At 30.6% G+C, this 26404-nt stretch overlaps 7 protein-coding genes across 8 annotated transcripts; 4 read left to right on the top strand and 3 right to left on the bottom strand.

Annotated features, from left to right (window-relative positions):
* Positions 1-66: 66 nt before the first annotated feature.
* Positions 67-3866, top strand: LOC117163299 (protein SHQ1 homolog). 2 transcript variants are annotated; one of them, XM_076626403.1, is made up of 8 exons: positions 68-583; positions 644-1028; positions 1118-1522; positions 1599-1722; positions 1815-1978; positions 2044-2198; positions 2297-2344; positions 2677-3866. In XM_076626403.1, the coding sequence occupies exons 1-8, from the start codon at positions 441-443 to the stop codon at positions 2834-2836; spliced, it is 1584 nt and encodes a 527-aa protein (XP_076482518.1). In that variant the 5' UTR covers positions 68-440; the 3' UTR covers positions 2837-3866. The 2 variants fall into 2 exon arrangements, with proteins under 2 accessions (XP_033201355.1, XP_076482518.1); XM_033345464.2 differs by lacking the exon at positions 2297-2344 and having other exon boundaries at positions 67-583.
* On the bottom strand, positions 3024-6596 carry LOC117163298 (uncharacterized). The gene is made up of 8 exons (XM_033345462.2): positions 6509-6596; positions 5671-6014; positions 5065-5361; positions 4705-4816; positions 4009-4579; positions 3639-3823; positions 3376-3561; positions 3024-3305 (listed from the first exon to the last, which is right to left on the bottom strand). The coding sequence occupies exons 2-8, from the start codon at positions 6009-6011 to the stop codon at positions 3117-3119; spliced, it is 1881 nt and encodes a 626-aa protein (XP_033201353.2). The 5' UTR covers positions 6012-6014; positions 6509-6596; the 3' UTR covers positions 3024-3116.
* A 13-nt stretch (positions 6597-6609) lies between these two features.
* LOC117163296 (sushi, von Willebrand factor type A, EGF and pentraxin domain-containing protein 1) lies at positions 6610-19955 on the top strand. Its single transcript, XM_033345459.2, has 33 exons — positions 6610-6740; positions 7144-8021; positions 8303-8590; positions 8844-9099; positions 9371-9568; positions 10095-10259; positions 11461-11643; positions 11799-12011; positions 12276-12476; positions 12583-12831; positions 13019-13267; positions 13364-13579; positions 13748-13842; positions 13920-14235; positions 14337-14549; positions 14628-14789; positions 14911-15207; positions 15284-15426; positions 15506-15605; positions 15702-15915; positions 15999-16156; positions 16274-16362; positions 16434-16543; positions 16620-16792; positions 16941-17155; positions 17235-17442; positions 17651-17824; positions 17930-18021; positions 18085-18221; positions 18310-19222; positions 19294-19447; positions 19513-19701; positions 19767-19955. Exons 2-33 carry the CDS (start codon positions 7722-7724, stop codon positions 19934-19936), a joined length of 6840 nt encoding a protein of 2279 aa, XP_033201350.2. The 5' UTR covers positions 6610-6740; positions 7144-7721; the 3' UTR covers positions 19937-19955.
* Positions 10281-11464, bottom strand: LOC117163303 (uncharacterized). The gene is made up of 3 exons (XM_033345468.2): positions 10906-11464; positions 10712-10832; positions 10281-10472 (listed from the first exon to the last, which is right to left on the bottom strand). The coding sequence occupies exons 1-3, from the start codon at positions 11034-11036 to the stop codon at positions 10329-10331; spliced, it is 396 nt and encodes a 131-aa protein (XP_033201359.1). The 5' UTR covers positions 11037-11464; the 3' UTR covers positions 10281-10328.
* Positions 19956-20410: 455 nt separating the features above from the next.
* Manf (mesencephalic astrocyte-derived neurotrophic factor) lies at positions 20411-22371 on the bottom strand. The gene is made up of 5 exons (XM_033345466.2): positions 22175-22371; positions 21669-21767; positions 21471-21595; positions 21233-21374; positions 20411-21130 (listed from the first exon to the last, which is right to left on the bottom strand). The coding sequence occupies exons 2-5, from the start codon at positions 21751-21753 to the stop codon at positions 20955-20957; spliced, it is 528 nt and encodes a 175-aa protein (XP_033201357.1). The 5' UTR covers positions 21754-21767; positions 22175-22371; the 3' UTR covers positions 20411-20954.
* A 114-nt stretch (positions 22372-22485) lies between these two features.
* Positions 22486-23858, top strand: Alg3 (Alg3, alpha-1,3- mannosyltransferase). Its single transcript, XM_033345465.2, has one exon. The coding sequence runs from the start codon at positions 22522-22524 to the stop codon at positions 23830-23832; it is 1311 nt and encodes a 436-aa protein (XP_033201356.1). The 5' UTR covers positions 22486-22521; the 3' UTR covers positions 23833-23858.
* Positions 23859-24273: 415 nt separating this feature from the next.
* On the top strand, positions 24274-26404 carry LOC117163217 (zinc finger protein 277). Its single transcript, XM_033345288.2, has 8 exons — positions 24274-24585; positions 24676-24898; positions 24986-25163; positions 25238-25440; positions 25506-25668; positions 25749-25961; positions 26036-26178; positions 26258-26404. The coding sequence occupies exons 1-8, from the start codon at positions 24573-24575 to the stop codon at positions 26376-26378; spliced, it is 1257 nt and encodes a 418-aa protein (XP_033201179.1). The 5' UTR covers positions 24274-24572; the 3' UTR covers positions 26379-26404.

Below are 26404 nucleotides of genomic sequence, written 5' to 3'. Positions count from 1 at the left end.
AGTATGCGTTTGGTCGATCTTTGACCAACTAAAAATCGATAGTTACATCGATATATTTATCGTTAAACTATTATTGCAATAGCACAAGATTTCGTCTGAAACTAGGACGTCAATGAAATGGCAAGTGAATCGAACGAAAAGAATTTTAATCTTTGAAATGTAATTTATGGATACAAAGTTATTTGTAAGAGTTAGGAACATTTACAACCAGTATAGTAATGTTACAAATATAAGCTTTAAAGATTTGTCTTATATGGTATATAAATAACCATAGTGTATAATAGAGCATTTATTAATATATCATGTGTTTACTTCTATGTCTGTATTGATACTGCATGGTATTCGCTTATTATAATAATGTAATTTTGCAAAAATATTACATCTAATGAACGTGAGGAAAGAATCTTAAATAAAATACATTTTCGAAGTGCATTACAAAGATGTTAACTCCACGATTTGAAATAACTCAAACTGATACAGAAGTCGCAATAATCATTCATGCACCATATGCCAATATCAAAGACACGGAGGTTTATGTTGATGGAACAGATTTCAGATTTTATTCTACACCATATTATTTGAGGTAATGTAATGGTATTTAATAGTTATAAATATTATTTTAATAAAATTTCTCTATTTTTAGGTTAAGACTACCAGGTGAAATTGAAGAAAATGACTCATCATTTGGCTCATACGATTGTGAAAAAGGAGATTTCTCTTTAAGATTTTCAAAAGTAGTAAAAGGAGAATATTTTGAAAATTTGGATATGATAAGTACATTATTAGCTCCACCAAAAAAGAAGAATACAATTGTACCAAATATTGAGGTAATTGGAAATCCATCAGCAAATTCTGAAGATATTAATGATATACCGAATGAGCATGAATTTACACCAAATGATGAAAACACTAATGGAGATGAATGGTACATGCATCAGAACAATACTATAGAAACCGTACCTCTTTTGCCTGTATCTCCCAAATATGGTTTTGCGAATAAAATATCTGTAGCTTTAGCTGCTTTTGAGGTAAATGCATTAAAATATTTAATATATATATGTCCTACATCTATACAGCATCTAGTAGTGGCATATAACTTTTTCACTTTTAATTTTAGTCAGCATGGATTAAGGAAATAATAGATCTTCCAATGCCAGATACAATACCTCAATCTGAGAGAAGAAAATTGCGAGAGAAACGTGAAATTTCAGATTTTAACGAGGAACATTATTTGGCAGATCTTATGCAACCAGAATGCATAGAACCATATATCTCATTTTCTGCAGAATGGGACACTTTGAAAAAAGAAGATATTTCTTTCAATGAAACTCAAGTAGATTTATTAAAAGAACTCCCAAACAAAGAATATTTATTAAACAATGAAGAAACACATAAGTTACTTTTAGGTTTAATGGATATTTTATTTGGTTGTTGCTATAATCACAGAACAACATTAGGAGAAAATACAGTTGAAAGTAGTTGGACTATTAATAAATTAAGTTCCACTTTGTGTTGGTTTGATGTATGTAAAATGTTTACAGAAGTACCAATAGTTATTTTTATTATATTGTCTTATATATTGATAATAATATTTTTAGGAGTTTTCTGATGCGGAAGAAGTTGTAAAAGCTTGTTTTAGAAGATCAATATGTTATCCACTTTTTAGAAATTGGGATTTGTCTAAAAAAGTTTTTGAAGACGTAAAGAAAGTAATTAAGTTAGGTAAGTAATGAACAAAGCACAGGTTTTTTAATTTACATTATTTCATTTAGTACATTATCTTTTATGCCTAATACTTTTTCATAAATTTTTAGGTAAAAAGTATATTATAAAACATTTTTGTGAAGTACATAGTTTGTTTAACAATTCGTGTGAACCGCGATATATATTAAATCAGTTGTATATAAAAGATTACCTGATCTGGTTACAACAGATTAATGAATCATTAATAGAATCATTGGAATCTCTTATCGCTAATGTAAGTATATAAATATTAAGGAGTAACTTTTTAGGGTTTATTAATGTATACTTATTTCTCTTAAGGTTCAACCTTCCAAAGATGATATGCAACTTGACTTAGCAGAGCTAGAGCAAGCAGCTTATTCTGTGCAAGAAGAAGATCTTATTATAGAAAATTCTGTTCATGAAATAGTGGATCAAATGGATGAATTAACAGTTAATGACAATGACAAAGATAAGTAAGTATAATGTACAAAATATTTCGTAACTTTTATAAAATTCTGGGATTCATTGAAGAATATTATATGTCTTTATGTTATATGATTTTATTTTAAAGGCCAAAGACTATATACTACATTAAAGACAAACATTCTTTAAAGTATTTGTAAGTATTTCAATAGAATTGCTTTGAATATATTCCTTAACAAAGCTTTCTCGTTTACCTCTTAATAAATGAAATAAATATTTGTACATATTCTATATATATTTTAATCTGAAATATACTAATATAATACACTAACTTTTAAAATGCACATTCCTTTGGTGAATTATATGAACATCAAATTGTAAACTTATCAGTAATAAAACTTATAGCAATAACAAATTGCCATATATTTGCACATTACGCATGGATGAAATGCACAGTAAGGAAGATTTGTAAAACTTATTATTTCCTTCATTTTTTAGTAATGCACATGTAAATTATGTTTTATATAGGTTATCGAGTAGTTCGAGTTCAAGCGACAGCAGCGATACTGATTCTGAAAGCGATTCAGAAAGTAGCACTTCAAGTACCACTACAACAAGCAATAGTAATAGTTTGGACTCAGACGATGTAAGCGAACCAGAAGAAATTACAAATGAGTATACTTATTGATATATACTTAAATAACGAAATCTTTCTAAAAACAACGTTTTTGAAAGTTTTTTCTTATTTATAATATTATAAATAAAACTTCACGATTCTACCTTATGTGTTCATAAGAATATTTATACATACTTATATGTACACTACACGTGAAGCTGTTTTTAAGATGTAAAACGATGTATAAATAAGAGATTCATTTCCGTTTCTATTTTACAACTATACAACTTTATGATTATTTGTGTAGACATGTTTTTACGATACTCTATTTGTCATAAGTGTGATTGATTTGTCAAATGATATAGTAAATCCATGTTAATAATTTATTATAATGCTCGATTAATCTTCGTTGCATAAAATCATCCAAATCATTGTTATTTGTAATATTCATGTCTGAATCAGTTGAATCGATATCGCTTGGTTTTAATACACTGCTTTCATTATCGAAAGCATCATTAGTATTACTTTCTGTATCCTCTGCCTAGAATATTTTATAAAACTTTAATTGTAAATGAAAAATGCTCTGAAAAAGAATTTTTAAGTATCATTACCGTAGCGTAGTCGTAATCTGTATACTCTGTATTTTCGTCTTTATTATTGAGTTCATCTCCGTCGATAGTTTGCCAATAATCTGCTATTTCTCCATATACTCCTGGGCTCTCGTCTACACTGTGCACGAATTGAGCCAACGTTTTATCGTCTAATATCGTTGATTCTGACCTTTTTAATGCTGCTGGCTTATCGTTTTCAACGATTAAAACGGGTCCAATATATTGTTAGAAGAAACTTATTGTATTTACTGTGCATACCATACCTCTTGATCAGAAGTTGTACTTTTACTATTAAAATGATCATGATAATCAGGACTTCCTGTTTTTAGAACTAAGTGCGTATATTTTTTAAATGTTCCATTTTCTTCATGTAAATGCGGAGCGTATAATATAATACGTAAAGGCATATTCTCGTCGTTTGGACTTTGTGGCTCAGTATTCTTACTTACTGTTAAATAACGTGAGAAATAAAGATTTGTGAAAAGAAAAAATGATATGTTTTATATATCTTATGTACTATATAAGTTATATATATTTTAATATAAGCAAATAAAAAGCGAATTCAATATTGAAAATTAAAAATATAATATTGAAAATTCAATATCAATTATGATGATATTTGATATTTAATACCTTCTTGTTCTTTCATTTTCACATCTTCCAAACTAATATTTGATTCAATTTGAAGGTCTTCGTGATTTCTTGTTAAATCAGTATTTGAATCGTTACTCGTGGAAAAGTTGTTATTACCATTTACGTGCTTATTGGAAAAGATGCAATCTTGCTCTTCACTGTATACTTCGGTCGTCGCGAAGTTTGATATTATAGTCGGTATCTGAGTTTGTTCTTGTTCCAATGGTATTTCAGAAGTTATTTCAATATTCTTATCGGTAAAAAGAATGTTGTCTCGTACATTGTCATCGTTTTTCATATTTTCTGTAGTCCGTACCGTTGACGACTCAGTTGTGATATCATAAACCGTACTTCCATTATTGCTTGGATTAAAAGGAACGACGGTACTGGTATTTTTATCATCTTCAATTTCTTTTAATTCCTCTGAGGATATATTGCTAGTCTTTAAATCGGTAAATACTCTTTCTGTACGCGTATCAAGATTTTTATCTATCTTTATTTCATCTGAATTGATAGCTTTTAAAAGGTATTCCTCGTATTCCACTGAATCGCGTGCTATCGTTGATTGTTCCTATTTAGCAAACAAATAATTTTTTTATATATATTTGCGCATTCTTTTTACGACTAGATTAGATTAAAGATTAAACAAAAAAAATCCCGATATTATTATTGGAAAATTTATCGAATTCTGCTTACATGGCAAGGACCACACGGATCATCGTTGTACGTGGAAAGAATGGCCGCTTTAACGTAAGGGAAGTATAGTATACTCCAGGGTACTATGATCTGATAAGTTACTTTACCGCAGCTGTAATAACATTTTATTGAAATTATTGACATTTAATTCATATTTTAATAAAATTGTAAAAGCAAGATGAATTTTTCAAGTAGTTATTTTTTTAAACATATTTCTATCTTAGTAAAAGCTAATTTAATTTTGTATTTCAACAAATATTTTTTTCTTCCGTAAGATTATGAGGTGAATTAATATTAAAGAAATCGTGTTCTACCTAACAAAATTTCTACGATTGTAAATTGATCGTATTAAATGCTCACCGATCGATAATGATTACTTCGTCTTTCGATGCATGAAAACTTTTCCAGATACCCAACTCGGAAGTGTCTTGAAGAAAAATTATGTCCTTTTTCTTGTTCTCAACGTCAGCGAACAACGATTCTTCTAAGTCGAAGAAGTACTCGGACTCCTGTATATTTTTAGATATTTCCCTCCACGCTTTTATCTCTATATTGTTCTCCGTGCTGTCTTCCGGCAAATCTGACGGCGGCGTCACCATGAAGAACAAGATATTCGAAAAACCGGACTTGTCTAATCGCTTCTTCAATAATCCCAACCTTGTACCAAATGATTTTTACAAGTGTCACTTCAACGAACTTTACATTTAACTCGTGTCTCTTAAAAATTTCAGAATCAGATTTGAAACTAAATTGAACTAAGTCTGCGCAAAGTACGATTTATTAGAAGTTATTAAATGAAGAATTAAACAAATCAAAAATAGTAAGATTTAAAACGTGAATAAACGAACGTGAAATTTCATGTGAGTACGAATACAAATTATTGACCATTAGACGCATCTAATCTATAATAATAAGCGTTACTAAAACTATCGACAGAACATACTGATCATTCCATCAACATCTTACATGATTGCTTGCCTGTAGCTGTAGTACCAGGAGGGATCCAAAAATGCGAACACGTTCACGTGTCCCAACTGTTCCTTCCGGAGATTCGTGGCACGACATTGCTCGATTTGTCCTCGATTCTCTCGTGGTTCCTTCGATTGGCGGAAATGACGGGGGATATCCAACAACCGGAGGACTCTATCCTTCTCGTAAGCTCCGCAACTTCCGACTATCATCGTCATCATCATCATCATTACAGTGATCACAATCGAGATCGACATAATTATTCGTTCACTTTCTTCCACAGAACCGTGTCCAGGAATCTTTGACGAGCCAGAAATCGTCGGAGAAGATCGTTTCATCGACTACCAAAAATAGAACGAGATGTATTCATGCAGAAGTGAAATGTCGATAATTATGTCGTAACACTTGGAAATCCGTGTAAACAACGCAAAATTGGTAACCGGGGGGGAGTTAGTTTCGCTTGTCTTTAGAGGATGCTCGTTATCTGAGGCGCGATAAAATAATGGAAAATGTGACAATGAAGCCGCGAAAACACCGAGTACTTTAAATCATTGTACGATCGTTGCCGGTCGATGTGCGCGCGTGGCTTCTCGCGATATATCCCAGCCAGAAAAATCAATTTACGTCGCATTGATGCGATATGTATGCGGGTCACACGGAAACTGTAAGCCTTTTTCTGACCTCACATGCTGCTGCCGCGGTCCACCGTTCAACATTTCTCCTACACGTGACATAAACATGACACCCTTCCTCGAACGCTATCATAGACACGTTAAGACCGAACTGTGTAACATACGTCGCTTAGAAAATTTTACGCAACATATTCATAGTGTACCTTATCTGTTGCGAGAAATTATTCATCTTTCTCGAATCTTTTTAACATCCTCCAGATTTTTCGAGTTACATTGAGCGACTCTGTCTTCGTTAGAATGTTATCTATTGAAGCGTGAGAAGAAGATCAACGTTAAATAGATATAGTTTAGATGCTTAGAAGAATTATAAAGCGACATTATGATCGTCGTTTATTGGAACGTAAAGATGTTGTACTTTTGACCTTATCGCTAAAGGTAAGTTAAAGCAAATGATTCTGTATCAGAATAATTAACGCTCGTTTTATTGTACATTGTTGCAATTTTATGCATCTCAAATTTAAAGTATCGAAATAATAACTGCACCAGTTCTGATAATGTACATAAAACGAATTTTCTAATATTCTATGGTAGCCCTGCCACTTCAGCTTGCTTGGTAACCTACTTGCGTTATATGTTACATATGTTACATTACGTAATGTTACATGTTAAATGTTACATAATTTGATTGTAAAATATGCAACGCGTGGAATAATACGAATCGATTCAAATAAGATTGCCTGAAAATCGTGCAGAATCGCACGTGATAATATTCGCGGCGCTCTTTTAACGCGATCATGATCTATTTGTTATTTTTGCCACTGTTTGTTCTGATTTACAGCGTTGATTGACATGTAAGGCAGTCCGATTGGATTTGTTAATAAATCGGGCATCCGTCAAGATCACTCGATGAATATGAACACGTGTGCACGGTACAAGTTGAACAGAGAGTCCCTTGTTCTCAACTTTTCAAAGCTCGGACACGATTTAGATGCTCGTTTACAACTAGTAGCAGTTCAGCTTAAAGTATCGACAGTTGATCTTTCGATCTTTTCATTGTGTTCTCGAACATTGCGTTCTCTTAGTAAATCTAGTTAACGATAAAAACAAATCGGTAATTATAATCGATTACTTGTATTACATATATTTGTTATAATTTGATAAATTGTTGTTCTGAGAAATCGAAATACTCTCGCTGTTCCAAGTTTATAGCATCAATATTTGGTAAATTAAAAAAGAAGTATACATAGATATTAATTACAATAGTATGATATGTGCAAGCGTCGAAAGAAGAAATTCTGTAAAAAAATTACGAGTAAATTCAAAGCGCTGTATTGATTTTGTCGGCGTAAAAGAATTTAATATTTTTGAAACCCGCGAGATATGTCTTGAAAGATAAATGTTACAAACTTTATGTGAATGTTATTTGCTAACATGATCAGTCCAATCGTGAAAATATGCACGTTAATTTGGTTGTCATTGTGTTTGCTAACTACGATCGCATTTTTCGATGAGATTAGCCGACTCGACATAGGATTGCAGAATTTTAGAGTGTCTGAAAGAAATGAGTTTAATTTCAAAGATAAGAGAAGCACAGATCGGTACGAATTAAATACCAGTTTGAAAAACCAGCTACAGAAACCGTTCAGAGAGAAAGCTGACGCTTTGTCGCGCCTTTTAAAAGCTAACATCGATCGTTTGAGGAACGAGACCGATCAGGTAATGGGAAATTTTACAAATAAACAATGTACATATAAATAATAATGTACTTATTGAAGTTCATAAAGTTTTCTTTGAATTCAAAATCCTAAATAAATATTTGCAAATTTAGGATTGTAATTAAGATTGAATAAAGTTCAATAAATATTAATTAGCGTTAATGAACAATATCTGTTAAATAAAATTCAGAGAATTTAATAAATTTTAAATAGCGCTATTAACGTTAAACTTCTTTCGCAGCGACGAGCAATGATTTTAATTTAACGTAAGATTTTTACCAGGTGGAACTGGTGTTTCTCGTTGACGCTTCAGGATCTGTTGGCTTGAAAAATTTTCACAGCGAATTAAATTTTGTAAAACATCTTTTGGCCGACTTTTCTGTGGAGCCTTCTACGACTACGGTCGCGATCGTAACGTTTGGTGGAAGAAGACACATCAGACGTAACGTAGATCAAATATCTCATACTAGTGACAATAATAACAAGTGTTACTTATTGAATAAGCAATTAAATAATATTAATTACACTGGTGGTGGAACGTACACGCGAGGCGCGCTTTTGGAAGCTCTTGTAAGCTGCCCACTTTCATTTTTTACTAACACTTATCTTACATTCATTCGCTATGAAATAGTTTTAGATATCAGTTTTCGAGTTTACATTATATCTTTTAATAAACTGCAATTTATAACTTTTTATTGTTATAAACTAGATAGAAGATATGATGTTAGAAATTGTTCGCAGATATAAACAGAAACTAAATTCAAGATGATATTAAATTTATAAGATCCAAAAATGTTTTGAAATGTTTAATACAATTTGCTAGAGAATACTCGAGAAGGGTAGAGTGAATGCAAAGAAGGCAGTGTTTCTTATAACCGATGGATTTAGCAATGGGGGCGATCCACGACCTGCGGCGAACCTTCTGAAAACTGCAGGTGCAACGGTATTCACATTCGGAATAAGAACAGGAAACGTTGACGAACTGCACGACATAGCCAGCTCTCCTGGAGACACGTACAGCTATTTCCTCGATAGTTTCGTGGAATTCGAGGCTCTAGTACGACGAGCTTTGCATCGCGGTAAGTATGAAATTTAAACAAATTTGAACAAAAGTTTGAAAAATGAAGTTTTTATCCAAATATTTAATGAATGAATTGATATTTGGTAAAATATTTATCGGAATGTTTGATACATTGATCTTTAAGAAAATCTTAAAGATAATTTGCAATCTGTCGTATACAATAAACAAACAAAGAAACAATGAACTCGATAAGACACGATTGTTTATTTATGCAAATGAACGTAAAGTACTTTATCTAATGTGAGCTCGCCCCGTTTCCGCTGTTACAGATTTGAAAGCAGGCAAATACGTACCAGTGACGTATCCAGATAATTGTAATCTCTTATGCAGAAATATCAGCGAAGTCGGAAACGAACGAAATTGCTGCGATAATTTCGCAACCTGCGCCTGCGGCACTGTGACCGGACATTACGCTTGCATTTGCCCCGCGGGATATTTTGGCTCTGGTTTTCAGGGTTCTTGTCACCGTAAGTTTATCGATAATAGAAATTTCTCTATATTTATGCGATATCTTTTCTTCGATGAAGACAATCTCAATTTTCATTACGTTATATTATCTATAATTGCTGTATCATCACAGAACTAGTGAATCAATGATATTGAAATAATAGTTTTCCACGATATACATACGTATAACATTAATGATTACTCTGATATTCTGAAATAAAAATTAGATAAATAAATAAATTCGAATTGTAGGTATATTACTATATAATATATCTCTAAATTATAGAATATAAATGGTATTGATGCTAAGCAATTAAATAGCAATAATGAATTAACAATAGCAAGTTAAATTTAGGAAATACGACGACTGCACCTATCTATGAGTTCTGAGAAACAACAAATCACCATTGGATCGATAATCTTATTAAAATAATGGAATAGAATAATAGAATAATTAAATGATAGATTTTGCTATTTGGTAGTCGTATAATACTCGCAACGCTCTTACAAGTTTCATTTAACGAGCTTAATTTAATCTTTCTTCAGCTTGCCCAAATGGAACGTACGCATCTGGAGAAATCTCCGGTGATCTGACGTCGATGTGCATATCATGCCCTGACGCGAATCAGGTGACTGTTAAAGTACCTGCAACTTCCATCGAGGATTGCGTTTGCGCTTTCGGATTCACCACGGACGGAAATAAATGCGAGGGTAATCGAAGATGCAATTAAATTGCTTGAAACTTTATCGTTCTCTTTATTTAAATAATCGTCTTGTATTCTACCAAATATACCCTATGCCTACTGGAAGAGCAGGCATATTTCCAAATAATGGCGTTATTTCTTTAAGAGGATCGGGATATTGCGGTCTATAAGCTCCATATATTTCCAATTGAAATTTTGGTTTCGATGCGAGCCAACCGTACTATGAAAAAAATACACGTTTTGAAATGTTAATTTAATTAATACTCACTCAAAATGATTAAGCGTGTATTTTTCGTTTAATTAGAGAGTCATAGTATATTTAAGATTTAAATTACAAAATATTTTAGAAGTACCAAAGTTTAGAAAGAAATTTTTATAACATCGTAGCGGCAACAAAATAATTTTGTAATTATTACCTGATTATAACAAGGTAATGAAAATTAAAATTTTTATTAATACCTCGCCACTAGTAGTAATCGGAGCTGGCAAACAAGTTTTTCCCTCTTTTCGCTCGAACGTTTCCGTGGCAATAACCGTTTGCTTTTCTTCGCACAATTTCTCTAATTCTTTCTGTAATTTCCTTCAAAATCGATCGTTAACAAGAATTCCTTATTAGTGGCTACGAATCTTAATAATACATTTTATATACATACTTGTGTTCATCTAATAACCATTCATACTTCTGAAACCATTTTATACGTAAGCGGTTTCTCTTGTGAATTTCCTCGGTTAAATTTTTATAGGTTGCTACAAAATCGTGAGGCTTTTTGGACCGTGGATCCATTATTTTTACTTTTCTTCTTAATGCAAATGAATGTCTAAATTCTTTAAAAGTTGTCCAAAAATATTATGCTCGTTTACAGTGAAGTTTGAAATGATAGAATTATTGAAACAAGATTGCGAAGAACTTCGTCCGTATTTCAAAAGCAAAAGAAGGCAATTACGTTAAATCTGCTCTTCCTAACTATTTCACGTCGTATCTATCGCTAGTTCATTAGTCATTAATGGCAGAATTTGATAATTAAATTTCGTATAATAGTTGAGATTTAAGTTTCTTAGATAAGGTAAAGTATCTTTTTGTGATTCCATGATATCCTAATGGTTCTATTATTCTTTCCAGCCTTTATTACAAACAAATCTTCAAAACAAATACTTCAACAGCATTTCTTTCGCATTTTAAATATTCAATCGTTCTTCTTATTTCATAGTTATAACATGTCCTCGGTTAAGAGTACCGGAAAATGGATATTTGGTAAAAGCAAGCGCATGCAGCAACGTCGTTCACGCAGCTTGTGGCATAAGATGCAGAATCGGTTTCTATCTGACGGGTGATAGTATTCGACTTTGCGGAAAAGACGGTAACTGGTCCGGGAACGAACCGAAATGTTTGCGTGAGTCTCGTTATACATCCCTATTGAACGTAATTGGTTCGATTGCGATATACATAAACGATACTGCAAAATTTACATATTTGAAGCTTTTTTACTCGTTTATGAAACCTTTTCTTTTCCAACTCGTCATTCGTATCTTACGATTGCTGAAACAGTGAAAACCTGTCCGGCACTTCGAGTCCCTGCACATGGACGAATGCGCTGTCAAAACGACGAGGACCAACATTTGAGCACAGAAGATACGACAATGTATCCAATCGACTCTCGTTGTCAATTCAGATGCGAAACCGGTTATCAACTTCGTGGAAGTAAAGTTCGCAATTGTCTACCTTTGTCGCAATGGGACGGTCTCAAAGCTATGTGTACAGGTAAATTCTGCAATCTTTCTTAACATTAATATATGCAAAGCATTAATATGAGTAAAGATAATTCTAAATTATAGTATGATATATTTGATTGATGATATACATAGAATGGATGGAAGCTTTAATAAATACAGTTACAAGATTAATAAATATGATAAAGATCACCTTTACCTTCATTTTTCCCTTGAGTTCTTTGTTAGTCTTTTTTTATAAATACTTGAATTCTACTTCCTTACTTAATTACACATGTGTATATATCATTCATAGCGATAAAATGTGAACCTCTGAAACAAGTTGCGAATGGAGAAATTTCGCCTGAAAATTGTTCGGGACCGGAGAAGCTACCGTTTGGGACCAACTGCACTATAACATGTAAAAAGGGTTTCGTACTTGAGGGTCCACGTTCCAGACATTGTAGCGGCCGTTCTGGAGTCTGGTCGCAACGTAGAACTGTTAATCGATGCATAGGTAATGTAACATCCAAAATTTATGAATTTCAATTCTTGTGATTTTTCAAGTTATCGCACTAATTTATTTATTTTGTTTCTTCTTTCTTCTGTTTTTTTTTTCAAAGATAAAACACCACCTTCGATAATCTGTCCACCTGACGTTATCACTGAGAGCCTTCCAGGGAAGAAATATGCCAGTGTAAGTTGGACAGTACCGAACGTGACTGACAATGTGGATAGATCACCTGTGTTATGGAGTAAACCATACATTACTTTCCCTTGGAAAGTAAAGATTGGGACACGCACAGTAATGTACGTGACACAAGATTCATCTGGAAATAGAGCTAGATGTAAATTTAAAGTTAAAGTTCTTGGTAAGTTAATTTCATTCACATAAGTCGTATCCTAACTCTAAATCCTCTCCTGGAACCTTGTCTATTTAGTAGACAATAGGTCTATATAATAGCAGTGACTATAATATAAATATATTGCGACTATAAGATGATTGTTTGTATTGCGCTACAATAATTTTGCTTAAATATTGGAATATAATTTTTCCAGATAAAGAACCACCAATGGTCGAGCATTGCGTAGATCCTCCGATACTTTACACCGATAATAGAATCGGAATAAGTAACGTGACTTGGGACGAACCTGGTTTTCACGACAATTCCAAAACTCCTGTACAAGTAGAACAAAATTATCTTCCTGGAGAAAACACGTTTCCTATCGGGTTAACGCAAATAGTGTACAATGCCATCGACAAGTACGATAATAAGGTGTCTTGCGTGTTAAACATAACTATAAAAGGTGCCACGTTGACATGATTAGCTTGTACTTCATAAAATAATATATCGTATAATTTAATTAATTATAAATAAACAAGTTTTAATTTTTATCGGTTAGATGCTTGTAAGGAGATCCCAAAAGTGTTGAACGGTTACTCCAAGTGCAATGCACCATCAACGAACGAGACGAACGAGTGCACTATAACTTGCGAAGAGGGATATGGATTCGCGTCTGAAGAACCAAATGTTGGAATCGTGGAAAATATATTGCTATTAAAATGTAACGGGAACGCGTCAAATTGGCTTGAAGAAAATTACATTCCTGATTGCTCGGGTCTGTTAAATGTGACAATTTCTTTGTTTGATTTAACAGATATGATATAATTTATAAATCTTCAAATAAATCATATCGAGGATTTACAATTTTAATACAAAAATAATCAGATATAAGAGATAACGTAAATTCTTTTTTTTTATCTTTTTTCTTGTTATCGTTGTATAGAGTCTACAATTCCAAAAAGTGCATCTCAAGAAGGAAGTATTATATTAGAAGGAAACGCAACAAATATATGTGACAACCAAACGACACTCCGTGAAGTAAGTATTTGTCAATTTTTTGTTTATCAACTTTATAATTTCTCTTATAAGATCATTTTTATTATAATGTAATTTAGCTGAGCAAATATATTACCGCCGATTTAACGTCGATATTGCTCGACATTTGTGGAAACGATATCGAATGCGATCTCATTACCTTCGATCCTGAATGCGAGGAGATTCTTCCATCCTCGAATACAGTGTATTCCAGTGTAATAAGAAAACGAAGAGAACTTAACTACAATGATACTTCTAAATTATTTATAACTAATATAATGACAACGAATGGTATTAACTTAAAATCAAAACGAAACGTTAAAATAAATGATAATAGAAGTAAAACGAAATTGAGGAAGAAGAAAGAAAAAATTGAATTGAAGTTCAAATTTTTAGGTAATCTGGCGATCGATAAAATTTTAATAAAGGAACATGTATAAACGTAAATATGAAACAAATCTTGAACATTTACGTATATAAAATATTATTTAATGTAGGAAGAATAATCGATGAGCACCTTCACAATCCACGAGAAGGAATCGAGAAATTGCGGCAAAAGCTCGAGTCGTTGTCAAAATCTGGGAAATTGAACTTATTCGACAACAGAACAAATCAAGAAATCGCGAAACTCGCGTTAAATTTGCATCTTATTTTTAAAAATTTTGAGGAAATTTGCAATCCAGGAAGCATCTTAAAAAGACATACTTGCGGTAAATATAATTCAATGAGTTTCCTCTGATCTATTAGGAATTATTAATGTTTTATAATCGAGTTTATTTAAATTTTAGTCAAGTGTCCTGTGGGAACCTTCTTCAATTCCTCGACCAAACGATGTCAATCGTGTTCCCTTGGAGAATATCAAAACGTAAGTGGATCATTGAACTGCAAACGTTGCCCTGAATACACTTCGACGAAAAAAATGCACTCAAAATCTCTACAAGATTGTATACGTAAGTACTTTATAAACAAATTCTTCTCTCAATATCAATTCACTTTTATTATTCGTTTTCTCCACTTTTATAAAAACTATTTCTCTATAAAGGTAATATTTGTATATATTTTTTTATTTAGACTTATGCAAATCAGGATACTATTCTCAAAAGAAGCGTTATCAGAACATACGATTAGCTCTCGAACCTTGCCTAATGTGCGACATTGGATTTTATCAACCAGAATATGGTCAAACTCATTGTCTTTCGTGTCCACCTGACACTACTACTAGAAATCATGGATCTAAAAGTATAAACGAATGTCTACCTCTTTACAAAATCGAAACTAATATCTGTGATATAGAATCGTGTTTCAATAGTGGACAATGTATACAAGAAGAAGACAGTTTTAGTTGCGAATGTCCTGACTATTATGTCGGTAATTATTTAATTTATTTTTACTTCATTCATGGTACGAAATAAGAAATATTATTATACATAAAACTACTGATTAGGCTCTAAATGTGAAACATTCCAAAATCCGTGTGATTCTTCACCATGTTTGAACGAAGGAATATGTAATATTCAAAGTTTAACGAACAATACTATAGGATATTCTTGTACGTGCAGAAATGGATATTCAGGTAGCAACTGTGAGGTAAAGCAATTATTATCTATTCAAATAACCAGAGTATCATTAGAAATAAATTAATTAATAATTAAAATAAAATACATAGCTATACATTGACGAATGTACCATTAATCCCTGTCGAAACAATGGCACATGTGTGAGTACGGAGAATGATTATGCCTGCGAGTGCAAAAGTGGTTTCGAAGGTATATTTGCAAACTATGATAGAATAATTATTATTAAGTGATTAATTTTTAAGAAATATATCAATGAATAATAATTAAAATATATTAATAAATTAGGAGAATTTTGTGAAATCGCCGTGGATCATTGCGATCCTTCACCTTGCATGGAGGGATCTACTTGTCGCAATGTTAACGACACTTGGAAATGTTTCTGCAGACCTGGTTTTCTCGGTCGCTATTGTAATTTATTGCCTTGTGATTGGTTACCGTGTAACGAAAACTCATATTGCATAAATATTGAAGAAGAGAATGCAACAATAATGAGTTATAGGTGACCAAAATAAGAATATAGACACATGTATATATGGGATTGTACAGTCATTAATAAAAAATAAAAAATTTCTTGATTATCAGGTGCGTCTGTATAGATGGTTATACCGGAGAAAATTGCGCTATAGAGCTGAATTATTGCGAGAGCAATCCATGTTTGAACAATGGAAAATGCACAAATAATATTCTCAATTACACATGCACGTGTCCTATGTTATTCACAGGACGTCATTGCGAGACTGGAAAGTATAGTCTTAATGAATATTCATTTTTATACAAATAAAAATAATCTTGCGTATTAAAAAGCTTTTTCTACTAATTGATAATTTCTTCTTGAATAATTTATCGTGTCTTTATAGAATTATTCTCCGATTATACGATACGCTTTAGTAAATCGGGAACCACAGATTATATCAGTATGAAAGGTCCTACGATAAATCTTTCCAAGGTAGTAAATGATATTAAACGATGTAACGAAGAGAAATAAATAACTTATTTTTATTTTATCATCAATTTTAGTTAACTACGTGTTTGTGGCTACAATCGAAAGATACGTTTAATTACGGCACTGTGTTGTCGTACGCTACACGTTATTACGATAATGCATTCACTTTGACAGATTATAACGGGTAATGAAATATCCTTCTTAATAAAAATTTAGGAAGTATTTGACTCACATGAAATATTATTGTCTTGATTTTGTAGGCTGGTAATATATCTCAATGGCGAGAAAGTAATAACCGATATTAAAGTAAACGATGGTCATTGGCATTTCGTTTGTTTCACCTGGGAATCGGAGAATGGCTCTTGGAATATTTTTATCGACGGCCTTTTGAGAGACAATGGCATCTACTTATCGAAAGGAAGTTCCATTCAAGGTACCAAACGTTAAAGAGATAATACTGTCTAATATTCTGTAAAAAGATAATATTGAAATGAAAGAGATTTCCTACCAAAAGTATATTATATAAATAATCCTATAAAAAAGTATATTAAAATAGAAAAACTAATGCTTCTTCCAATTAGGAAATGGAACTTTTGTAATTGGACAAGAACAAGATCGCGTTGGAGGAGGATTTTCGGAGTTAGAATCGTTTTTAGGAAAACTAACATTATTAGATATTTGGAGCACAGTCTTGGCAGCCAAAGATATCAAACATTTATTCAACACCTGTGAAAAATACCACGGTAATGTAATTGCATGGGCACAAATGCAAGAACACGTGCACGGTGACGTTACGGTAATTATTCCTTAATATAGATGATTGTACTTTTATTACAATTCTATGATCAATTTTTTATTGTTCCTGATATCCTTAGATATTAAGCACTCCATTTTGCCGTGGCTGTCCTTTACCCGTAGTACCATTTAAAGGTAACATAAACGTCAGCGGAGATGCATCAAACATTACATATCATTGCGACAGTGGTTACGTGGTGCGATTTCATGGTAGGGAATACCGATCTTTGACAGTGAAGTGTCTTAAGCAAGGACAGTGGGAAGGATATTACACACCTGTTTGCGCAAGTGAGTTGCAATACTTTGTAATGTTACACTTATATGCTTAATCATCTTCCTCTGGATAAATCATGAAATATTAAATATAAAAGAACATTTTCTTCGTCTGAAAATAATAGTTGATTTTGTATAAATTGAAAGTTTATGAAATTCTGTATAATTACGTAATTCTCGAGTAGAATACTTTTCGACCTTAACAATTTGTGCCTCATTTAAGGAAGAAGATGCGGATTTCCGGGATACTTCCCTCGAGGTCGTATACAAGGCAGATCGTATCTATTCGGAGATGAAATATATTATTCTTGTTTGATCGGTTATGAACTTCGAGGAAACCCTCGTAGAATTTGTAATGCCAATGGAAAATGGAGCGGATTACCTCCAGTTTGTATAGGTAAAGATTGTAGACTTTCGAGACAATACATATTAATATCATAGAAGTAAAATATTAATATTCATTAATTATTTGCTTTTAATTCTTAACAATTATCTATAACAGGAAAAACATGCAAAAATTTATTGGCTCCAGAGCACGGGGACATCGAGTACGTGATAGAAGAATATGAAAGGGATGATCTTTCCATTCTACAGGTATGATTCATTTACAAATATTGTGTAAAAAATGGAGGAATTTTTATTGAGTATTATTCATAGGTAGGGCAGCAAATCGAATTCAAGTGCGATGTTGGATTTCATGTAAAAGGGGAAAAGCTTTTAACGTGTTTGGAATCTGGACAGTGGGACCATGAAAGGCCTTCGTGCTTGCCTTATAAATGTCCACCACCAAAAAGGTAAGAGACATAGTAAAGAAAATTACTATAATTTCATACTACATTATCATAATTTTATAATAAATAGTTTTTTATAATATTTACATAGGATTACTTACGGATACATAATTTCTTCAAATTCGAGAAATCTACACGAAACTTCTGCCACAAAATTTGATTTACAAGCGATTAATGACACGCTCGAAAAGGACTACGATCTTAACGATATTGTTGGATATTCTTGCTATCCGGGATATAAGTTTGAGGGCAATCATAATTTGTTGAGCGAATTTAAACTTCAATGTACGGAAAATGGTACTTGGGTTGGATTTGTTCCTGATTGCGTACCTTTAAAGTGTCCGTGGCCCAACATCGTGGATAATGGAAAATTATTGTTTAAAACACAAAATAATGACACCATTGAACTTTTAAGAACAGAAATGGGGTTTAACAATACGAATATAGGAATTACATCAAGAGACGATGATGTCGGAAGAAATCAAAGTTTAGAAGACCAATTTGCCATTGGTTCTAAAATTCTAATAAAATGCGATGTAGGATACAAATTAGTCGGTGATAACTTTAGAATTTGTACAGACGATGAAGGATGGTCATCCACGTTATCGTCTTGCGAACCTCAAGAATGTCCCATCTTAAGTCATCCACTTTTTCAAATCTTTCGTGAAGAAACAAACTCAAATAACTATACTGCTACTTGGGAAAATGATCAGAATAAAAAATTGGGTGACCAAGGGCCATATAATGGTACTTATAAGAATCTAAAGTATTTTGTAGAAGGTCATACTTATATGAAAAAGATAGTCTTTAGCTGCAACAATGGAGAAATTCAATTGAATAATGCAAACATTCAAGATTCTATTTCTGATTTAACTTGGTTTTGTAATGAGCATGGTAAATGGCAAATAAATGACAATATATTATTAAATGACACCATCAATAAACTCTTGGTTAATAATGGAATTGATAGAATTTGTCAGAAATTTATGTGTGATTTGATAACAGTAAGTAATATAATTATTTTCAGAAACAAATATAATTTTTAACTATGAAATTAATGTTAGATTACTATTAGATTCCAGAATACAGTTACATTATCGAGACAAATTATACAAGAACTGTTAATAGCACTATTTCATTCAGATGTCATCAAGGCTATATTCTCGAAGGCAATGAAAAATCTGTTTGTCTTCCAAATAATACTTGGACTACTATTCCTTTTTGTAAACGTAAGTTCTGTCACAAATATTTTCAAAGATTTTTACTCAAAAGTTTGAACAAACATTTATTTTAGCTGTAATGTGTCAAAAACCACCTAAAGTTGCAAATGCAGTTTTAAAAGAAGATAATATCGAAGCAGTAAACTTTACATTTGGTCATACAATTACTTACGAATGCATACCTGGATACCAAATGCTTGGTCAAGGAAATGTAAGATGTCTTGCAAATGGGAAATGGTCCAGAATATATAGTAGATGTTCAAGTAAGTTCAATATTACATAATATATAATATTGTATCATCCTTTCTTGATTAATTAACATTTATAGGACTTTCGTGTAATAAACCAAAACTTCCATTTGGTGCAACAATTCGTGGTCGTTCTTATTTGTATCAGGATCAATTGACATATGTGTGTCCTAGTGGTAAAAAGCAAGGATTGATTACATGTAAGGCCGACGGACATTGGAGCGATTTACCGAATTGTAATGATAATTAATAAAAAAAACATCAATATAGCTTCATATAATCTTTACATATAAAGATAAAATAATATAGCAAATTTATTTACTAATTTTTTTATTAAATGACCACAATTATTAAATCTTTAAGATTTTATACCTTATCATTTTACATCTCATAAGTATATTTTCACAAAACAATGGTACTGTACAAGAGAGATAATGTTCTATCAATAAATTTCAATGTTACACATCAAATATTCTACGTACTTAACTATAATTGGAAATCAAACTAGAACTAACTTTGACAAATTGTTACTAATGAATCTTTAATACTGAACACTTGACAAATTTCTAATTCTACTATCTAAATTAGATGATAAAATCAAATGTTTTCATGGTCTGAAAAGGTAATGTATTGTTGTATACAATTGTTAAAAAATATTAAGAGAAATATGTTGTAGAAGTTAGGAGTTAGTTATGATTTTTTGATGTAAAAAGAAAAAAATAAGTATGTATAACAACACATTATTGATAATTCATCACAAATACATATCTGTTTATATAGTACATGGTTTCTTGATATAAATAGGATTTATACATGTATAAACGCACAGTATCAGAATAGTTGAGGAAGAGCAATGAAAGATAAAAACATGAAAATAATTTGTTGTATGAAAAATTTGAGTTATTTATATTTGTCTAACGTTGGTGTGATAAAAACGGAGCACCTTTCATGATATTTAATTTGTATTAGCATGGCTATACTAAAAGGAATCATCCTTTCTTAAAAAATTTTCACTGCTTAACATTTTTAATTTCTTAAACTTATGTCCAAGATATTACTGAATTAAATATAATTCAATATTATCAACTGAAATTTAAATGCATATGTATACTGGCTGTTAGAATTACCATAAAGGAATTATACAAAATTACTCTTATACAATCATTCAGAATAAAGAAACATAAATACCATTAATTATTTTGTAAAAAAGAATACCCCAAAGCTTAGCCATACTAACATAATAATTTATCTACAGTGTTGAACACTTTTCAGAGTTCTGAGTTTACATTATGAGAATATTTGGGTTTCAGTTCTTCAATTCGTTTAATAAAATCTGTTTTCTCTATGCAACCATCACATGTTTCATCCCAGTCACTCAAGATTTTCCTCAAATCACGTACTTTAAGCTTTTTTAAATCAACAGTATCAATATCAATTTGTTTCTCTGAAATTAAATGAGAATATCATACATTAAAAATTAGAAAAACAATTTATTTTGATAATTCAAATTATTCATAAACATAGAATTAATTAAAAACGAACATACCATATCTCAAATCACATATTTGAGAATCCTTCTTCTTCAATTTTTCACATACTTTATTTGCAGGCATAGACCAAGATATAGGTTTACTTAATTCGCTTAAAATACCTGTGGCAGATTCTTCCAAACCACCTAAATAATAACACTAACAAAATAAAAAGAAAAATTCAATTAATATAATTATAAATTACTTATTACATTCTAGTGTTTATAGCAACAGTGTATTATTATAAATACTTACGAATCTGTTTTCCTTAGATTTAGTACCTTTACAAAAGTCTTTAAATGCTGCTTCGATTTTTTTTGTATCTTTTTTCACATCTTCACTTAAAGTATTCACAAACCTTTCCACAGTATTTATACATACTAAAATATTATCAAATTTAAAAAAGTGATAAAATTAAATAGTATACAAACAATAAATAAAATATTAATTTACCTTCACATTCATCATTTTTCAAAGCTGTGACAGTATATACCAATCCAAGAATAATAAAGAAAGTTAATAATACTGAACTATTCATTTTGAATATATTTTCTGCAATAATTTTTTAATTTTATACTCTTTATTTTTAAGAAACTATATTATATTACATAAATTAACAAAACAAAAAATTTTGAAGGTTTATATAAAGATTAATAATCGAATAAAAAAAAACTTCTTAAAAACAAATAAATTGAATATATTTAAATTACATACATTAAATATACATACGTATATTAAAGATGGATAAATATACTAATATTATGTTTTTGTTAAACTTCTAATTATATTACCTCTTAAAAGATATCATAAATACAAATTACACTAGAAACTTACGTTTCTTAAATAGAAATAAGATATTAATGAAAATTTAGAAAAAAAAAGGATAACAAAAATTAATAAAACAGTGAGTACATTTATGTTTACAAGGTTAACATAAATGATAATGGAACACAACTTACATATTGTTGTGCCGATAAAGTAATTCGTGTATTACGTGGAAAATATCCTTATTAAGTTATAACACAAACACTCTAAAACTTTTAATTCATTCACTTGCTATTGCAACAAAACTTTTAATACAACTACATAAGTTTTATCCACGCTTCACTTTATACTTTATACACGTTGGATTCTGTCAAAAGCCCGGAATCCCAGCTGGCGCATTCTGATTGGCTCTAACATCCTCTGACTCACATTTAACATTACGCTTTGTGATTGGTTGATACGAATTCATAAAAAGATAAAAAAAATTCGCATACAGAGAAGCGAACTTAAAAGAACACGTGTGCTACTTACTTGTAACAATATGGCGCCGCGCAGAGAATTTCGATCTAACCTTAATTCGACAAAAGTATCGAAAAAAAATACCAAGAATTGGTATGAAAATTACTTAGAATGGGGAAAATTAAGTTCCTTATTCACAGATCCCAGAAAATTGTTTTTAATTGGAAAACTGTTTATCATTTTGGAAATCATTCTGAACATATTGATTATCGAAAGGATACCATATACAGAAATCGACTGGAAAGCATATATGCAAGAAGTCGAGGGCTTTTTGAATGGAACGTTGGATTACTCGAAATTGAAAGGTGACACTGGACCATTAGTCTACCCTGCAGGATTTGTTTATATATTTTCTATATTGTACTTCATCACGGAACATGGAACAAAGATAAAGATAGCACAGTATTTCTTTGCAGTTCTTTATATTGTGCTACTCATATTAGTTTTTCGAATTTATACGAAAACTAAGAAAGTTCCTCCGTATGTTTTGATCATTATGTGTTGTACATCTTATAGAGTTCATTCTATATTTACCTTAAGACTTTTTAATGATCCAGTTGCAATGGTGTTGTTATTTGCTAGTCTGAATGCATTTCTAGATGACCAATGGTATTTAGGCAGTATTTTTTATAGTATGGCTGTGTCTGTAAAAATGAATATTTTGCTATTTGCACCAGCACTTCTCATAGCTTACATATGTAATTTAGGAATATTCAAGACAATAATACACTTACTTATATGTGCCTTAATTCAGTTAGTATTAGGTCTTCCTTTTTTACTTAATAATCCATTTGCATATATAAAAGGTGCTTTTAATCTTGGAAGGATTTTTGAGTTTAAATGGACAGTAAATTGGAGGTTTCTACCAGAACATATTTTTGTCCATTCATATTTTCATGTATCATTGTTAATGTTGCATATATTAACTTTAATTTACTGTGCATCAACATGGATAAAATATATGAAGTCGTATGCAAAATTAAAGTATATGGAAAAAAGCTTGCAACCTCAACTAAAAAAGAAAGAGAAAGTAGATATGTCTACGATGAGTCAATTATTTATTTTTCCAATGTTTGCTGCAAATTTTATTGGTGTGACTTTTAGTAGATCATTGCATTATCAATTTTACATATGGTATTATCATACATTGCCCTATATTGCATGGTGTACAGACTATAAGACTGTAATAAAATTAACAATTTTGGGCATAATAGAATTATGCTGGAACACTTATCCAAGCACCGTGTTTAGCAGCATTTCATTACATATATGTCATTTGATGTTGTTATTTGGTTTTATGAAATATAAATCTAAAACTGAGAAAGGAAAATAAATAATAAATGATTTTTGTATAATATATATGTCTACTTTTCCTTTTTTACCTTCCTGTGTATTCATCTCATTTTGGATTTGATTAGATATATCAGTTTGTAAGAAATACCCATATCCATAACATTTAAAGAATTATTTTTGTTTTTGTTTTTTTGGTAAAAATATGACTAATATTATATTTTAAATAAAATTAAATTCTCGTACAAAATATACAAATATTGTAATTGTTAATTTAAAAAATATAAATATACATATCTATAAGTAAAAATACTAAAAACATGACTTAATAGTTATACTTCTTTATACTTGACACATTATTAAAATTAATCATAAATATTCAGATTTCTACAGTCAAAGCATTTATCTCGCAGTACTTTGTTGTTTATTTTGTATTTAAATGTTACATTGAAAAAGAACATTCTAATTTTATCCAATAGAAACTTCTCATTTTGACTGAACAACAGAAACATGAGTTCTTTGACAGGGCAAAGTACTGTTCAGTAACAAATAGTAATATTCCTCCATACCTTTGTATGTACAATTAATTTATCAGGATATTAAATTTATCTACAAACTTTAAAGAAATATAAATCATATTCTTACTTTCATGGATATGTGTCATGTATCATATATTATATAAAATAAATAATATTTAACCTATTGTATGAAAGAAATTTCTGAAATAAATTTAAATCTTATAAATTATATATTGATTTAAAAGATATTAAAAGTAGAACAGCTATGAATTCGACAGGTATATATTTTATATATTTACATCTTACTTAATTTTATAAATATTTTGCAAATTTTGGAGTAGTATATATTGTATAATATTATGTTGTAGAAAAATATAAAGATTTGTTACCTATAAACAGTGTTTATAATGAAGATGATACTGTATTTAAATCTCAATTTGTTGGACTTGATGATAAACCTTACAATACAAAATGTGTTTTGTGCGACGAAAAATTCGTTCTTCCAGAAAATGAAAAAGAATTGTTGTCTCATTTATTTGAAAAACATCGTCTTGTAATAGGAGATGTTTGGAATATTGCTAGTTTAAAAAGGTTTACTATTGATTTATTTGAAATAATATATTTTATTGACATTAAAAATTAAATATTCATAAAATAAAAAATTGGTATTGTTTTTAGCTATATACATTATTGGAGTGTGAAATTTAAGGAAGAGCCTTTAACTAAATTCTGTACAACAATGTTAATGGATTGCACCCCTGATGGAGAACCAAGTAAAAACGAAAAATATTATCTACTTTCTGATTGTATTTCAGAAGATAAAACTTTAAGACATGAAATACATCAAGCTAAACTGGTACATTATTAGTCTATAAAACTTTTATATGCATACATAAAATATTACAACATATGAGTTTTCATTGTTTTAAGGAATGGGTTTTATCAGAACAAGCAAGAGAAAGGAAAGATACAAACTTTAATCGTGGTTGCATGTTTTGTAGAACAGAATTTTCAGGTTTACGTATTACGTATATAAAGCACTTAGCCCAAAAACATAATTTATACCTTGGGAAACCAGATAATTTGGTATTCATAGATGAATTTTTAGATAAAATTCAAACAGCTATTGAAAAGTGAGATATACAAACATATATTAATTAAATAGATATTGCTTTGATATCAAATATTTTTCTTTCAGTTTGATATGCATATATTGTGAAAAATTGTTTAAAGATCGTACAGCTTTAAAGGAACATATGCGTAAGAAGTTACACAAAAGGATAAATCCAAATAATAAAGAGTATGATAAATTTTATATAAATAATTACTTGGAACCTGGAAAATCATGGAGACATAAACAGGTATTTTGATAAATCCTTTAATAACAGTTTTGTTCATAAAAGATGTAAATACATAAATGCATAATTTTCTCTGTATCTAGAATACTCACACTGAAAATGATGTGGTAGGAGATCAAAGCAGTGAAAATGAGGATGAAGATACCTGGTCAGATTGGAATGATGAAGGCATTGGAATATCTTGTTTGTTCTGTACTTACAGTGATAAGCATTTCCATCATATTCTTACACATATGAAAGCAGAACATGATTTTGATTTTAAAATTGCATCAAAAGATTTAACATTTTATCAAAAAGTAAGATTAAACAAATAAGATTAAATTAAATAAGGTGTAAAAATTTAAATTGTTAAATTATTATTTTAAAACAGGTAAAAGTAGTTAATTATGTCAGAAGACAAATTCATTTAAAACAATGTGTCTTTTGTGAAATGAAAGTGGATACTGTTTTGGAACACATGAAGGAAGAAAATCATTTTAAGATACCTTCACAAAAAGTGTGGGATCAACCAGAGTTAGTACTTTACATAATATGAAATCATAATTTATTAGATTAATTAAAATTTTTACACATTAATAACACAAAATTTCAGGTATTATTTTCCTATGAATGAAAATGAATCCTTTTTATATAATTTGGATACAAGTAGTACTAGTGATGAAGAAAGTGATATTGAAAATGCTACAGAGACAATGTATGAAACACTTAAATAATAAAGACTTTCTGAAAAATATAAAAA

This window comes from Bombus vancouverensis, chromosome 2 (assembly GCF_051014615.1).
Source record: "Bombus vancouverensis nearcticus chromosome 2, iyBomVanc1_principal, whole genome shotgun sequence".
Classification (NCBI taxonomy): domain Eukaryota; kingdom Metazoa; phylum Arthropoda; class Insecta; order Hymenoptera; family Apidae; genus Bombus; species Bombus vancouverensis.
This window is presented reverse-complemented; position numbering and strand designations above follow the sequence as displayed.